The 17,702-nt window shown below is 44.5% G+C and overlaps 1 protein-coding gene across 1 annotated transcript in view; it reads left to right on the top strand.

Moving 5' to 3' along the window:
• The window catches only part of CFAP91 (cilia and flagella associated protein 91), a 677,881-nt gene that overhangs the window by 366,558 nt on the left and 293,621 nt on the right, over positions 1-17,702 (top strand). Inside the window, exon 12 of the mRNA XM_069635853.1 lies at positions 4,451-4,522. Within this exon, the coding sequence (XP_069491954.1) occupies positions 4,451-4,522 (72 nt within the window). The remainder of the gene's footprint in view (positions 1-4,450; positions 4,523-17,702) is intronic.

Raw genomic sequence — 17,702 nt, 5'->3', positions numbered from 1 at the left:
CTTTTAGATTACTTCTGGTAATACAAGGACAGTAGGCCCTTCCATTTATACAGTGACTCTTGGAACAATCACATAAACAGTCAACTGGACAATATTCTATTTGGTGAATAGTGAAACACTTATTCTAGGTGTAGTAAAAACCTATAACTACTTTTGTCATAACACACAGTTATACCAGGTGAGTAAAACCTCAGGATGTAATATACAATTACAGATGCTTTGGAAATCAGGGAACCCCAGATTGAGGTAAGCAATAACTCTGGTAACTTGTTTTGGATGGCACACAGCAAACACAGGTAAGTAAAACCCACATACTTTAACTTGACAATGAAGGGGAAAGTAAAACCCAATGTCACACTTTACTGAATAGTTATTCTAGGTAGGCAACAACCTAATGTAGACTTATTAAGGACAGGCTAGCAGCAAGTCAGGGGAAGCAAGACCCAGTTGGGGGACACTCATACAGTTATCCTAACAGGACTAACCTGGTGATACCAACAGTTGGAGGACACTCATACAATTACCCTACAGGAATAATCTGGTGAAACCAACACATTACTTTTGTAAAGAGGCACAACCTAATCACAGGAGGGTAAAATACCTTTACATCTACTTTCTATTAGACTGGTAAAACAGTGGCTAAGGAAGAAAAGATGTTAACCATACTTTTAAGAATAGTGCATCACACATTCAAGATCAGTAAGAACTTTTGTAACTGTTCACTCTGAGAATTACAGTTACCCACCAACTCTTTACAAGTAAGTAAAACACTTGATTTCTTTTCTAGGCAGAAGTCCCAATCCCTTCAAAGTCTTTCCCTTAGAGCATGAGTGTTCTCAGTGGCAGAAGGGGGGTCACTAGGATTAGTGACCAAAAGGCAGTGTTAGAATAAGTTGTTTAGTAGCAAAATTCAGAGCTCCTTATGAAAACTGGGCAAACAGGTGAGTACTTTACTTCTAGGGTTAGAAGAGGGTCCAGGGGCTTCACAGAAGACACCCCAGCAGGATTCTAGCAGTGGGACTGGGTGCACTGGATGAGGGACCTCCCAATCACAGAAGACACCCCAAAGCTACACAGAAATCCCAACAGGCTTAAGGTAAGTATATACCCAAGCCAACACAGTACCTCAGCAATGAAGAAGAGATTGCAGCAGGAGAACGTCAGGGACTGCAGACAAATACCCTGTCAGTAGATTCCTTGTCCTGGAGACTGAACACAAGACCTCAGAAGGGACTTTGCAGCAGAGATCAATGTAGAAGGCTCTAGGCAAGATTTCTCTCGCGTCTGAATGCGGTTCTGTGGGTTTGTCGCCTTTTGAAGGAGCACAGAAAAAGACAGAAAATCGCGGTTGAATTCTCTTCGTTACAAAGGTCCAGCACTCTTGTGAGGGGACATTTTGGACTCGATTCGTGTCTCTGGAGATACACCAGGATGCCCACGAAGTTTCAGCGAGATTCGGAATTCGGAAGACCGTGCACCGCACAGTGGCTGGAGGTCCCAGGGTATTGGGCTATTGCAAGAACGCATGGTCGCAGCAACCCGTGGGATGGCTCAAAATGAAGGTCGTCTTGAGCCTAGTGAGTCTCACCAGTCTCTGGGTTCGGGTCGTCGTTTTCGGAGACCCCAGGTCCATCGGAAGGAAGGGCTGCAGCAGGCTCTGGTTACACAGCAGGCTCTCCGGTCGCTGGAAATCATTCCCACCACTTTTCCTTCGTCATCCTCTTCGGTTTAAGTTCCAGTGGTCGACATGACTTCAGCTTCCAGGTTTCCAGTATTTTATTTTCTCTCTCCGCATTTTACAAGAAAGGGGCATCTGGCTGTCCAATCAGGACAGCCAGCCCCCCACTGGGATTTGTCCCAGTTGAAGGAAGGCGTAAGACAAAAGAGGGGGACGTTTTGGACTCCTCCCCCACTTCATGTGCTTACAGACTGACTGGAGCCTGGGCGGGGTGTCCAGGGGACACCCGCCAAAGACAAAACTCAAACAAAGGACTTTCCCACCCTGGATGTCAGGGGAAGGAACAGGAAACAACAAGAAACACTAAAATGTCAGAAAAAGAAGACAGGTGCCATTTTGGTAAAATGAGCACCCTTAGGTGCCTTTACTGCAGCTGTGATTACAGCCCGCGGTAAAGGTGCACCAAATTAGTAAAAGGTATCACTGCCACCAGCCATTAAAGGTAAGCTTGTCACTGTAACATAATAACAGTTTAAATGTGAAAGGGGATACTTTGTATCTCCCCAGAACTCCACATAAGGTGGGGTGTGCTGGTTTCACAGAATAAAATGTAAAAGGGATCCAAAGATCCTTTCTACCCTTGGGAACTGTGGTTCACTCAAGGTTAGCACAAGAAAGTTAAATGGGGAGCCCCTAGGGCAACCCAGCAACAACAGGCACTTATTGCCAATACGTTGTTAGAGATGATAACTTTAAAAAGACACTATGGAGAGTCTTAAAAATGACACCCATAAAAAGAGTTAAAGACAGGTGAGTGTGGAAAAAGGTTCTCACTCACTGAGGTATTAATGAAAAATATCCCACTAGAAAAGCAAAAAGTTCTGGAGTTGAACCAGGAAAGGAAGATTTACCAGCTCTGTGGAAATCTTACCTAACAAGGACTGCAGTATAAACATTTGGAATCAGCCCTTGCCGTGGTAGTGGATGAAGGCCTGATGCCCCAACCCATCCACATATGTAGCCACTAGCCTTGGCATTACCGATTGCCAGCCCAAAGTTCTGTGGGAACAGGATTGAAAATAAATAGATCTGCCAATTTGGAATCAAGAGTTTGTCGTGGTGGCAGCCATCTGATTCGACCACAGCTTCCTGTGATCATAGTATGTGTGGCACTTGGTTCTCCAGAATTACTGCCAGTAATTGTTTGTGGTTTCTGATTCCCTGTCTCCTGCGAAGAGAGGTGAGTTTGTGGTCATGGCAATCGTTCTTGCATCCCTTCTCTTTCTCCAAAGCCAGCAGGCTGCGATCAGAATGCCTGACTGCAGATCGCAGGCACCTGGCAAGTGGGAGCCCTTTAAATTTGTCTCATTCCTACAATTTAGCATTAACACCCAGCGAGGGATAATGAGTTTGTAACCAGCAAGCTAATTGGCCCTTGCTGGGTCGTTACCAGCCTGACAAAGCCTTTTCTGCATCACCGCTCGCAGCTGTATCCTGGTTGCCATGGAAAGGGAGAAGGGACTATATCTAACTATATTTAGTCCCTTCTCCCCGTTCCCTGGCAGCCGTCTCTTGTGTTTACTTTTTTCTTCGTTTTTTAATGCCCGCCATGGAAAGGAAGAAGGGACTAAGTATAGTCCCATCTCCTCTTTCCGTGGTGGCCATTTTTTATTTATTTTAATTTTTTTGTTGCGCAACATCTGAGGCATAACGCAACTTTAAAAAAGTCACTATTAGTACCCCAGTCTAATGGGCTGGGGAACGCTCAGGCCTGTAACTATGGGCCCAGGGACATTACCTGATGCAACAATGCCCCCCCCCCCCCCCCCCGCCCTGGGTTCTGGCTTATTGCTTAACTAACAAAGTTGGGAATAAGGAAGAGGTCCTGGGCATCCCTATATACCTTGCATGCCTCATTTGGCATTAGCATCACTTGGAGAGTTGCCTCCCTGGCCCCTAGGCCGCCCTCTCACCCCACTTCCCAGCCCCATTGATGGGACTCTGCAGTCTCCTTTAACTTTGTTACAATCCTCCCTTATACATCTTTGTGGCATTAACAAAGTAGAATATATTTTTTGAATAACTCCTAATGGGCTCCTTTCAGGCAACACATTAGGCCTCAATACAAGTTTGGTAGTGCAGGAAAAAGTGGTGATAATTCCATTACTGCCGCTTCTTTTGACGATAACGGAATTAACACTGTTTTTCCCACACAGCCGAATTATTACTTTGGAGGTAAAGTGGAGGATTTATCTCCAGCAACAAACTGGAGGAAAATCCACAACTTTGCCTCCATAAATCGGCAGATTTACTGTGCAGTAATTCTGCTGGTGGTAAATCCGCCCAAATCACCATGGAGTCCTAGGGACTCCAGAAAGGGGGAATTACCACCACTTGTAATCCTGTGGTAAACCCACAGGGCCAAGTGAAGGCACTGGTAAACTAGTTTGGCAGTAATTCATCAGATTTGTCTCAGAATGACAACCACACTCGCTATGAGGCCCATTATCTGGAATGGCTTATTGACTACTTGTATCTCAGTAATTTCATTTTGGAGGACATTGTGAAGGACCATGCATGAACAAGTGGCAGTAAAGGAGGAACCATTGGGTGACCTCAGATTTTATTGTTTAATATTTGGAAACAATGATGTTTCTTCCTATCTCTGAGCTGTGTAAAGACCTCCTTCATGAGTATGATTATTCAAGTGCATGGCAAGGACTCTGCTTGCTTGTAGAATGACTCGAAATGTTTTCTATTTTATCTTGCCAGGGAAACGAAGAAAGAGAGGCGGCCATAATCTATTTGCAAAAATTGATACGTGGCAGAGCAATCCAGAATATGGTAAGCACATTTCTTCCATGATGGCCACTTTTTCTGAGTTCCTCTACCTTTTTGTCTCATACCCTTGTCCAGCCTCAGTGTCTTCTCATGTATCCAGCCTGCTCTTCTTTATAATCTTTGGGGACTGCAGCTATTTTGGTGCAGGATCAGTAACTGCTTTCATGAAAGTTTTTCAATAATACAGAACATTTTTAATATCCTCTTTTGAATGCATTTTACTTCAAATAATCATACATTTCAAACCATTTCAGTATGTGCTATTAACCAACTAATTCGTTGCGAAGGATGAATTTAAGTGACTGCCCTGAAATTAGTCTACCTTTTGTGCTTGGTGCAGTTGAGATCTCTATAAAATTAAACTGACTGGTTTGTTGAAGGACCATAAACACAGGCACCCCTAAGACTCCATCACAATATACCAGGCCTTGCACTTTGGATATGTACCAGACACAATATATCAGTAAGCAACACCTATTGGTATGGGTGCGACAACTGCTCCCCCACTTTGTGATCCTGCACCCGTTCGGGAGTTCTCATGCTAGGTGTAGGCATCTGCGGCTAGCTCATGTCGCTTCAAACCTGCGTCCCTGAATAGACTGTTCACTCCATATTGGCAGGTTGCTTGTGCATCATTACTAACCAGTGAATGATAGGCACACCGTGGGATAAACCAGGCTTGGGACAAATTGCCCAATAAGGTAGCTAAGGCTTTGACTGAGCCCCTTCATTCAGAGGCAAGCTTGGCTTTCTCCTGTGTCCTAGTACCAGTAAATGAGCACTTATCTATCCCGAGTTAGGTACAGCAGAACCAGTATACCACAGTAGGAACAGAATAACCAGTCTTTTATAAGCAAGATCATTGTGGGGCATCTTTTCCCATCCCCTTTCCTCCATAGTTATTGAATATTGTGATGAATCGGAGGATGTCCTCCCTTCTCCCCTAAGGGGGAGACCTTTCCCATAGGGCCAGGGCAGTGCGTCCACAGTACAATAGTCCCCCCGGGGTGGTGCACCGAGGGAGGATCACATGGGGACAGATGGAATCCCTCTGTGGGATAGAGGACGACCATCATCAGAGAACGTGGTATGACCCCGCATCAATACACTTTACACCTTCTCCAACCCTAAATTCTCCTTCCCCCATCTCTAGATAGAGCCAAGTTATTATTATTTATTTTATTGTTTGCTTGTTAGGCACTTATATAATAAGAAAATACTGTTTCAAACCACCCACAGGCAAGGGTGGGGGAAAAAAACATTAAAAGCACAATATTTAAGAGCAGAGGGGGGAAAGGTAGAAGGGACGAACCTACTATGCCTTATGAGTATTCAGAACGTGCAAGTGCAGCAAGGAAGAGGGAAGAGTGGGTACGTGCTGGGAAGTCCGAGCACGTGGGTGAGCCACAGATTAAGTGCTAGGAATGTTGAGTGGTACATGAACTGGGGCCGCGGGAGGTGTTGTGCAGATGCAAGTGCTGTGGATAGACAGGAGCTGGGCAGGATTGGTGTGAGAGGTCAGGGCCCGAGGATGCATAAGGGCCCAGGAGACTGATCGTAGCAACTGTGGGATTAGAAGTGGAGAGAAGAAGGGAAGGAGAAGAGGAAAAGAGGAAAGTATTCAGGAGCTTCTGGAATTTGAGAAGATCATGCTCAAAGCACAGAGGGAGGTGGAGGCTATTTCATAGAGGGAGCCCGCAGAAAGTGAACGACCACCTACTCTCTGTTTAGCAAAACGCTTTACACACATTGGTGCCAGAGGATCGTAGTGGTCTAGAGGGAGAGTATTTAGTGAGATATAGTTGAAGATAGTGTGGTCCCCGGGCCCAGACAGACTTGTGGATGACGCAGAGGGATTTGAATTTAATCAGTGCAGCAACCGGGAGCCAATGAAGACCTTTTAGTGCAGGAGAGATGCAGTCCCTGGGCTTAAGGATAAGTCTTGCTGCCTTATTCTGGTTTAGCTGGAGGGGTCGCAGAGTGGAAGATGGTAGACTCAGGAAGAGGGTATTGCAGTAGTCAAGCCTAGAGAGAACTAGGGCTTGGTTCGCATTGGACCTCTGAGGGGAAGTAAGAAAAGGTAAAATTCCTTTGAGAAGGATTAGCTGAAAGTGGGACTTCTTGGCAATGTCCTGAGGTGAGGGAGGAAGGAGAGAGGGGAGTGGAAGATTACCTCAAGGTTTCTGGCTTCCGTTGAAGGCACAGGGGGGGAGCCCAAGGAGCAAGGCCAGCGTGAGGGGAAGAAGGAGGGAGCAGGGTTCCCGATGGGAAGGATTTCAGTTTTACAGGCGTTGAGGCAGAGATTGTTGGAGGCGCACCAGGACTGGATGGCAGATAGGCAGTCAGGGATGATGGAAGGTCTAAGAGGGTCAGCAGGGAGTTTGAAAAAGAGCTGTGTGTCATCTGCGTAACACTGGAAGTTGGAGTAGAAGGATGCGATGAGGCGTGCAAGGAGAGCAAGGTAGATGTTAAAGAGCCAGGAGGAGAGTATAGAGCCCTGGGGACAACACAGGTGGAGAGGGAAGGAGGAGAGGAGAAGGTGCTCAGGATGACTTGGGAAGAGCGGTTAGTGAGGAAAAGGGTTCAGCCAGTCCAGTGCCCGTTCCGAGATACTGAGGGTATTGTGGAGCCTTGACTGAGGATGGAATGGTTGACTGTGTCAAAGCCAGAGGAGAGATCGAGAAGGATAAGGACAGCTGGGGAGTTGGAGTCTAGAGATGCGAGCAGTCCTTCACAGGTGTTCAGAAGAGCAGTTTCCCTGCCTCTGAATGCCCAAAATCCAGATTGATGGTTGTGGAGACCACCAACAAGTTCAGTGTGTGAGTTGAGTTGCAATGTGTTCTTGTCAAGTTAGTGAACTTAACATGCTTGACAAGACTAAAAAAACGGAAAGTACAAAGTATCATGCATTTAGGTGTGCAGTCAAAATGTCGAATCAATAATTTCGAATGCATTAAATTTTAGAAAAAAAAATGTTGGAAAAAAATGTTGAATATTTCTTTTTTTATTTGATATGTTTTTTTTGGGGTTTAGATAAAATAAGGGTTATTTAAAAAAACAGGGGGTTCGGGGGGAACCCCCCTATAAAAAAAAATAATACAAAAAATATTTCTTTTTCGACATTACTGATTCGACAATAATGCATTCGAAATTATTGATTTAAAAAATATGACTATAAACCATGCATTTACTCTTAAAACTGGTTCTCTGAAGATGGTGACCGGAGTCCAAGGATCACGCTGGATAAGCGGAGTGAGCGGTCTAGCTTCTCAGCATAAGTGATTTGCCGAAGCAGTACAACAATCCCACCCAGGAGTTTGAAAGCGGCTCAGCTGGGACACGGAAACGAGAGAGCTGTCCTCTAAGCAGGGACTGTGGGAGCAGTGCACGGGAGCAGCTGACACGAGCCAAACAGCTGGCAGTAACCAGAGGAAAGAGAGAACCTGAAGGTGGTCCAGCATGAGAGAATTCTATGGGTTGCTGCCAAGTGAATCCTCTGAGCGCCCCAGGCCCTGGCGAAGCATGCGAGAGAGAGAGGGAGAACGTGCAGCTGGGAAACATCGTAAGACTGCAGAGCCGCTGCAGACCCTGCTGGACACCCGAACGCTACCGAAGCCTCACAAAGGAACGCAGCTGCCCAGGAACCGCTGATACCTGCAAGAAGGAAGGAAACATGTACACGGGTTGACTGGGAGGTGCTGGCGGTCCGATGGAGTAATGGGGTGCCCATCGAAGCAGGAAAGAGAGGGTCTGGGACCCTGTGGCAAATAGGACATTGAGAGTAAGAGGGTCTGGGACCCTGATTGCAAGCAAGGCTAACCAGGAAGAGTTGGGTTATATGTGATTTTACTTAAGGTAAAATCAGAGTAGTACATTTCGGAGTGGCCAAAATGCTGAAGAAATACAGAATTTTTCTTTTTTAATTTGTGGGGCTACCCACTAACCCCCTGAAACCCACAGTTTTTCTACCCTTTTAACCCCGCCCTAACGCCATCCCCATCATATTAACCCCTTACCCCACTTCCATATATATATTTAATTAATATTTTCTGAATTGTTGGTGAAACTTACCACGGAAAACCACAGTTTTATTTTCAGAAAAAGACTGGATACCGAAAGTGTTGTATACTTGGCAGGAGAGTAAACCAAGCGGATACCACGCCTCAGTGCAAATCTGGGACCAGCGCCCAAATAAAAGGTTGTGATTAAGAGGGTCTGAGACCCTCAATGAAAATTAAGCAAAGAAAGAGTGGGCTTGGCAGGAGAGGGAACCCAGCGGATACCACACAACAGTGTGAGTCTGGGACCCGCACCCTTATGAGAAACCAAAGGTTAAAGTGATGGAGATTAAGAGGGTCTGGGAGCCTGTGAGAGAAAGAGAGACAGTCTGTGAAGAAACACTGGCTTGGCAGGAGAGTAAACCAAGCCGCGTAACAGATCGCGAGTCTGGGACTCAAACCCACATGAGAAGTTGAAAATAAGAGGGCCTGTAACTCTAAGAGAGAAAGAGAGACGGTCCATGAGAATATACTGGTTTGGCAGGAGAGTGAACCAAGCCATTCTGTGAGTCTGGGACTCGCACCAACATGAGCGGCTGGGACTAAGAGGGTCAAGGACCCTGCAACTGACAAAAGGAATCCTAAGCCTGGTAGTGGAGTGTGCCGAGTTGGTAGGATAAAAGAACTTTGGAGCCATGAAACAGTTTCTTGTGAATTATCCAGTGACATTTTATCTAAGAGAGAAAAGGGGCTCAGAAGCCCTAAAGAAACGGAAATAAGATAAAAAAGAAAGCTAGAGGAAAGGAACACAACTCTAGCAACTGGGATCCTACGCTTGACTGCAGAACGTGCCAGTCTGTTCGGATAAAGAAGCGCGAGCACAAGGCACATTCTCTTCTGAATTGCCCAGTGACACTTTACCTAAAAGGGATCAAACAAGCTCAGAAGCACTCAAGGAATCGACATAAGATAAGAAGTCCAGGGGAAAGGAGTAAAACCCAAGCATTGAATCTTATATTTTGGAACATTATTTTGTATCACTTTTTATTACCAGAGAGACTGGGAAACACTTTTTACTTTGAGAAGAGAAAGATCATCCTTGCACAGTTGATTTAGAATATTGTTAGGGACAGGAGTAGGCTTTGGGACACGACAGTGACAGGCTTTTTAGTTTTGGACTTCCTGACAGTTTCACTAGTTTCCTTTGAGGCAGGGAAAATCCCCTTAGCTTTAGGGATGAGTGGCATTTTCCCAAATCTTGTTTAATAAATGCAACTTTATACCCAAAAACATGCCACCATTTTGTCTCCCGAGCCTTACTTGGTCACCCTTACACTATCTATTTCGAGACGTCTGTACACACAGCAAAAAAACTCTTTCAGCATTACCAAAGATGGTACGCATGAGCAGGCCTCTGTCCCACCCTTCACCTGCTAGTCCTATTTTCTGCCCCAGCATCATTGAAGAACTTAATTTGTATTCTTAATTTGTTATCAATTTATTTTATACATTTTGTTTAAATCTTTTATTTTATCATCCCTATTTGCATTTGGCTCGGGTAGTTTCTTGTCCATGGCCAATGCCACATAAGTGTTATTGTTTCTCCAGATCTTGTCAGCCTAATTTCTGTCCGCAAACAATCACACATATTGTTTAAGGCGAGCTAGGCCTCAACCAAAGTGGAACTTTTGCTCGCTCTGCGTCACATTTCCAATGAGAGGTCTCAGTTGCAACATTGGGGTGAGATTTTCCATTAACCTCTTCCACTGGACTTTTTTCACTTCCTGAAAGAAAAGAAAAAGCAAGAGATGGTACTACCACTACAATTATTTCTTCAGCACCAGGACCTGGTGATACTTTTCCAAGCAGCTCCAGCACCATGTCCCAGCGATACCTTTCCAAGCAGCTCCAGCTTCATGCCCTGGTAATGCTTTTCCAAGCAGCCCCTCCCCCAGGAAAGTTGGGGGCTGGCACCAGCAATCATGACAAGGATTCTAAGTAGCTTGTTAATAAGGCTTCTTCTCAAGGGGCTGCAAGAGCACTCTGTGGCCAGCCAGAGTTGTCCTCAGACGGCCTTCTCCGACCGTCCCTTGAGGGCCTCCATCCTCCTACTCTGATTGCTCCCAATACTCCTTTTGCTACTGGAATACACCGAGTGTTCCTCTAAACCTTGGAAATCTTTGGATAGGACACACAAGACAGTGATTCCAACCAAGGAGACGGGTCCACACATCACTTTGCTATGAAAGATTGGGATCATGCTGAAGCCCCTTGTGAGGGGGTAGTTTCACAAACTCCTGCCACTGAGGCCCCGGTTATGTTTATGGCTACTTTTTGAACCAAGTGGGCTCTCTACCCTTTAGGTTAGTGGTAGATCACTGATGTTTGCTATGTTTCAGAACCTTGTGATGGTCCAAAGTTACAATACCTATTTCAAGAACCTCAGCCAGGAGGTATCTACACCAACTCAATCTGTAATTTCCTCTGTTTCCTAGCCTGCAGAAGCCCCTAGTGCTCCTCTACAACTACCACTGGTGCCTCTGCCACTTCCTCCCTGACCATCACCCCTTCCTCTTGCTGCCTCCTGCCCTTTAACCACCTTTGCCATTGACTTAAGATCAGCCTCCGTAGGATGATGGTGAGATTGAAGTCGCTTCCTCAAAGGAAGATCAGGAAGAACAAATCCCACCATTCATTTGCACCTTTTCAAGAGGGCATGGGGTTATGATGGAGTTCTTGAAGGTCCTTGTGACAGAAGCTCTTGCTTATGAAGAAAATGATTTTCCAACGCTTATTCTGTCATACATCTTCAAAGGGTGCCCATAAGGTAAGCCCAAAAAGTCTGGGAAAAGCTGCATTCAGTCCAAGCTGTAAATAAAAGAATTAATGTGAGTTGTTGGACGGTTCACTCAGGCAATATATGCTTGGCATCATAACCACAGGCAGAGGTTACAACGTCCTTTTGCTGACAGTTGTTATTTCGATGGAATTTTTACTGAAAGAATTCCATCGAAAAAATGAATCTAAATATATATATGTGGGTCAGTAAGGGGTTAAAAGGGATGGGGATGGGGATGGGGTCAGTTTTTGGAGGAACCTCCCCCCAAATTAAAAAAACAAAATTTGATGTTTGTTCGATGGAACCAGGTAGAACCAGGCAGAGCCGTCAGTGGTTATAGGACTGCTTTGATGAGGCTGTAAAAAATCTATAAAATTACCCCCATGCATCAATGCTCATCATATGAGGGCAAAGGTGGAAACACTCGTTTTTCAATGTCATTTCCCTTTGGAAGATGTCTGGAATGTGGTCAAGTGATCCTCGCTCATGCCTCCTGCAAACACAACTTGCTTGATTCAAGCTCAAGATGCCAAATTTAGCAAACAATGTTCACGAATATTTTTGTCTGAGCCAGTTCTGTTTTATCGTCACACACATCTTCTCACAATCTTCCCATCACTATGGTGTAAAGTTTTAAGCTTTTTTGTATTGTGATCTCAGAACAAATGATATAGTACACACAATCGAGAAGCTCATAAACACCTTTACATTCCTGACAATAGGGGATACCAGGATCAAGGGAATGAGTGAGAGGAGCACACTTGGTTTCAAATTGAACATATATACTCTAGAACTCCTAAATCTCTATGGTAAAAAAATAGCTAGAAGTTCACACCATTAAATACACGTGTATTGAACCTCCATTCCAACTGCGGTAGCAGGTTTCCCAGGAATATTCAACCTTAATAAGCAGGCACCGTCATTCTAAACAGTAGTTCAAATTTATTCTTTTTATATTCTAAAACAATATTGATTGAAAAGCATCAGAAAGTGACCCGTGCTTAAACAGATTGACCACTGTCTATCACCTCTAAAGTGACTTTTGAAAAGTACAAAAAAAAATTCAAACTTCATATACAAATTACAATGTGTTCAAATTGTATACACAGTGTTCATAAAACAAACTATACCCTTCCATTTTAAAAAGTCCACAATTATGCTTTTAACAATTCCTCAGAGATGAATTAAATCTTAATCCTCAGTGCAAGTATTAGCAGCGTAGTTGATGTTAAAAAAAAAAAACAAAAAAAAAAAACACTGCAATGTCAGTGTTTATCTGGAACCCAACCTGTTTCGTTCCACATCTATATTTTACAGAAAATTGAGGGAACTTCTTCAGGAAAAAAAAAACAACCACATAGATGGCCTAACTGACCTGTCTAATGAAAGCACAATGCATAGATTCACTATTGTTATAATGGGGTAAAGTGCATTTCTGTCTGTTTGTTGTTGGTGTTGTCCAGTGTCCAACATTGCTAAGTGAGTCGGTTTGCTAAGTGTGGTTTGTACATTTCACATGCAAACCTTTCCGTCGTGGGAAAATCAACCGTGGTTGGATCACTTAGATCCTTTGCAATATCCTGGATTAACTCCTTTCTTGTAAACCGTTTAGCAAAGGTATATAGCGGATATGCAGCATGATACAATATTGCATGCCCCAAGGATCCTGTGTATCGCTTCCACTGTACAATATTTTACGATGCCTCTGTTTCAGCTGTTAGACGACAGAGGGATTGGTTATACCAACTATGCGGGTGACACAGTGACTAATCCTTCGTCAGGTAGCAGAGGATGGTGGTAAATGGGTTGGCCCTTATTAGGGGAGTTTTTCTAAAGTCCAGTGAGGTAAGACGTCATAAAACTATCCTTTTTATAGAGGTCCCCAATTGTTAGTATAAGTCTCTACTACCCAAGGAACCTTTGTAGAGTGGCAAAACAGTGAGACTTCTCATAGGAGGAAGATGTGAGCTGTAGGTAAGTGCACTGAACCCAGTAAATACAATAGTCCAAAGAAACACTTACACATGCAATGTTATATTAATATACAATTCATTATATTTACACAAGGAAGGTAGATACATACTTAATACACTTAACCAATACACATAGGAATTTGTAATACTGTTGAAAGGCCATTGCTTCAATTGTAGTTTCTTGCAGTATAATTGTTACAGATTTTGACACTATTGACAGTTGGTACTATTGATACTACCGCGCACTCCCATTAAGACAACGATATACAGTAATTATATTTAGTTAGCAAAATCACATAAGATAAAGTCTTTTCAGAAAGAAAAAGGTTGGTTAATCACACAGCAGCAAAGCTTAACGTTCTAGAGACATTTTTCTGACAAACGAATGCTTTAAAAGTCCAATTCCTAACTATACGAAAAGGTCAGTGTAGGAGTGGATTCAAAGTCTTAAGGTCTTAAGAAGCAGCAGAACAGCAAACGTTCCTCAGGATACTTTTAGTCTCTAGGAAAAGTTACTTGGAGAAATACCGCAATGAGGGGGGCCCTGTAAAAATACTCCCTAAAGAGACACAAGCTGGCAAGCTTGGGTTAGAGGTAGAGAGGACATCCTGGACACCTCTTCACGCACTCCGGTCACTCTGGCGTGACTTCTCGGTTCAAGGTAAGTTCTACCTTTCACCTCACAGTACCTTTAGGTTAGAAGAAATACTTGTAGCTGGATTCTCCTCCGTACAGCAGCAACAGACCTGGTCTCCTGATTCCTTGGTCTGGTGACGAGAGAAAGGACTCTGAAGGGGATGTCTCAGCAGCAGTCTCGAGAGAGGACCCTTGGCACGGATTTCTTCAGTCTCCCCGGGCAGCCTGTGGTTTTGCTGCCTTTTTCTACGCACCAACTTAAGGTTGGTATTCGCCTGGTCGATCTTCTTCGATCCTGCAGTCCTGCACGCTAGTGAGGGGACATAGAGGAGTCAGTTCGTGTCTCTGGAGGTTCACCTGGAGCTCAGCAAAGACTGGGATGGATTCGGCCTCTCAAAGACGGGGAACTGCAAATGGGTGCAAGGTCTCCTGGTATTTGCGGTCTGCAGCTCTGGAAAGCTACAGCACCTTGGGATATGGCTCAAATTGCAGTTCATCTCAGGGCTGGTTGGTCCCATCATCCAAAGGGAAGGAGCCGTCCTCTTTGGAGCTCCTCTGTCGAGTAGGAAACTGGGTCAGGACAGCAGTGGTCGCTTCACGGTGATTTGAAGGGTCTGCAGGCGTCTCTGGTTGTCTTCAGCATTGGTCACTTCAGTTCCAGTGGTCAACTTGCCTTTTACCTCACCTTTTTATTGAGTTTACCCACACACCCCTCTGCCAACTCTCTCAGCGTTTTACAGAAGGGGGCGGGTGGCTGTCCTGTCAGGACAGCCAGCCCCCACAGTGGGAACTGATTCCATGCAGGCACTCAGGCAGATGAAGGGCGGGGAGTGAATAACTCCTCCCCCACTTCCTGCTTGCCCAGACGCACTGGAGCCTCGGCAGGGACACCCAAGGGTTCACACCAAAGGCAAAACACACACACAAACCTCCGCCTCTCAGAATGGTAGAAGAAGGGCTAACAAAGAACAACCACGATAGAAAAGACAAAAAAAAGAAAGGAGCCACCATGTTAGCACATAGGTGACACTATTGTGCACAACTGAGATTGTGAATACAGTCTGCCGTAGAAAATAGCACAATAGTTGTTCGAACACGTCCACTGTCACCAGCCATAGCTATAGGGTAGTGTATATGACTATAAAGTCACAGAAGCAGAAAGAAGGGGGATACTAGGTAATGTGGTGTGTGCTAATCTCTCATAGTATAGCATTTTTGGAAGGTATCGCTCTATCCTTAAGAATTGTAGTATGTAGGATAAGGAAAGCATCTCAAAGAAGAACCCAAAGGATTCCCAGCAACACTGCCCAAGAGGCGCTGTCTGCTGCAAAAGTTAAACACAGATGCCTTTAAAGAGATATGAAGCAAAGTAGACTCCATAGTGAAGGTAAATCACAGAGAACAGCGTTCCAAAAGTCAAAGCAAATAAGAATGAATGAGGAGAAAAAGGCTCCTCTCATTCAGGATAGAATGAAAAAGGTCCAGATGTCCAGCAAAAGGTGCTGGGGGTCTCACTAGCAGAGGTGATGAAGCATAAATATGATAAATTTCCCTAACAGCCAAATGATTCCAAAACTGAACTCATGGTCATTGGTACAGCTGAATATCAGCATTTGTAGTTGCAGGTTGCAAACTGAACACACTGAACGAAGTAAAAACCAGACTATAAAACCTCATGTAAATGTTTTCATTTCCTCCACAGCCTACTATATTAAACTGTTATCTGGGAGTAGGTCATTTGCCAACAACGAGAACTGTGCAACTATCGCCAGAGCCATAATTGGCACTAAATTAGACTACTAGTGCATTAGTCGTCTTCAAGGTGTAGGTGTAGCTGTTGGAGACTTGAAAAGGCTCCAGATATTACAGAATAGCGCAGTACGTGCAGTAGCAGGCTGGGTAGGCAAGATCATGTGACTCAAGCCCAAAAAAAAAGCCAAAACAATACTTCACTGGCTACATGTGGCTTTTATTTCGAGTGATGACCATAACGCACAAATGCCTATTTGGTAATACCCCAACATATCTCTCTGAAAATCGTGTAAGACTTTCACATCGAAGGTCACTTTGATCAAATAACAGCAATATTTTGCTAGTTCCGAGAACCAAACTAGCTTTGGTTACTTAAGGAGCTTGTTATGCTGCTGCTCCCATACGTTGGAACTCCTTGCCTCCAGAATTGAGGGACATTGCTTCGTTAGAGGTCTTTAAAAGAAGGCTTAAAACATATGTTTTCCCATAAGCTGGAGTTCACTTGGTCTTTATATTTTTAAGATATTCCTCTTATGTACTTTTCTGTCTTTTTTCTCTACCCATGTGTGCCCTTATGCCCATACGCCTTCTTTTTGGTGCCTTACAAATAATATTAAAATGAAAGAAATTAAATTAAATCCTGCAAGACTCCATATCTAACTTTTCACCAGCCCAAGGTTGTGCTCCGGAAAAACCCTTCCTTCATGCCAAATTTACCTTCAGCACTTCACCTGAATGAACCGCTTATACTGTCTGTGTTTTTTGGCTCTCCTTCTCCGGCAGAACGATCCTTGCATTCTCTCAATGTCGCACGAGCCCTCAAGTTTTATGTGGCTTGTACAAAAGAATTCTGCTAGTCATCGCAGCGGTTTGGTGACTTGACAAATCCCTGGTAAAATCTTTCATTTCAACATGGCTATCTGCATGCATTTCACACTGCCATCAGCTGGCCAACAGACCCCTGCCAGGAAGACCAAGAGCACACTCGACCAGAGCAGTGGCATCGAGTACTACAGCCTTTCAGTCCTGCTTGACATCTGCAGGGCAGCCACGTGGAGGTCTGGTCATACCTTCAAAAGGTTCTACTGTGTTGATAGGGATTCCAGGGAGGAGACCCGGGACAGCCAAGCAGTGCTTTGCAACTTGTCCTCGTGAGTTGAGTGTTCCAAAGTGAGTTAAAATTGCTTCTGTAGAGCTATGCCCCAGCCCATTTGTTGTGTATGTGTACTGCTATATAATCTTATCATGAGCATGTGAATCCGTGAATGATCCAGTGCTGGAGAAGAAACACGTCACTTACCTGTTACTCCTCTTCTCCCGCGTTGGAATCTTTCATGGATTCACATGTGACCCTGCCGTCTACCCCTATATGGCTCTTCTGGTTCCTACTACCACATTACGTGCGCTTACGAATCTGAAGATGGCCACCCGGGGTGGGTCTAAGGAGGACATGTCTAATTGGCTGTGGGCAGTATGACCCGAAGTGACACTGATAGACTACTAAAGTGACAAGCAGTTTTAAAATGTAATGGTAAACTGCTTTAACGTTACCAAGGGTTCCCAGCCTGACGACGGGGAATATTCAATGAGCATGTGAATCCCTGAAAGATACCAATGCTGGAAAACAGGAGTTACAGGTAAGTAACTTCTTCCTTCGATAGCATTTGCTCTGATCTATCCTGCTAATAAGAGTTAATGCACATATGCAGTTAAAGGGACTGACTGTTGGGGCCGGGAACATGAGCGAGTGATGAGGGCTGTATTGGGCATGCCCTGGCAATTATTGTTGGTTTTGGTCTGGTTCCCTCCTCTTCCCCAATACGACATACCAGAAGTATTGGGGAAGGGAAATGTGGACTGGGAGTACATTGGTCTCTACAGTGAGTAACTGGTATTGTTTACAGTACCAAATATAGAACCAGGCAGGCCTGCATTCTATTCTGTACCTGTCTTTCCGCAATACCTCTTACTCATGAGAGGTCCAA

Source organism: Ambystoma mexicanum, chromosome 7p, assembly GCF_040938575.1.
Source record: "Ambystoma mexicanum isolate Mex_15411 chromosome 7p, UKY_AmexF1_1, whole genome shotgun sequence".
NCBI lineage: Eukaryota > Metazoa > Chordata > Amphibia > Caudata > Ambystomatidae > Ambystoma > Ambystoma mexicanum.
This window is presented reverse-complemented; position numbering and strand designations above follow the sequence as displayed.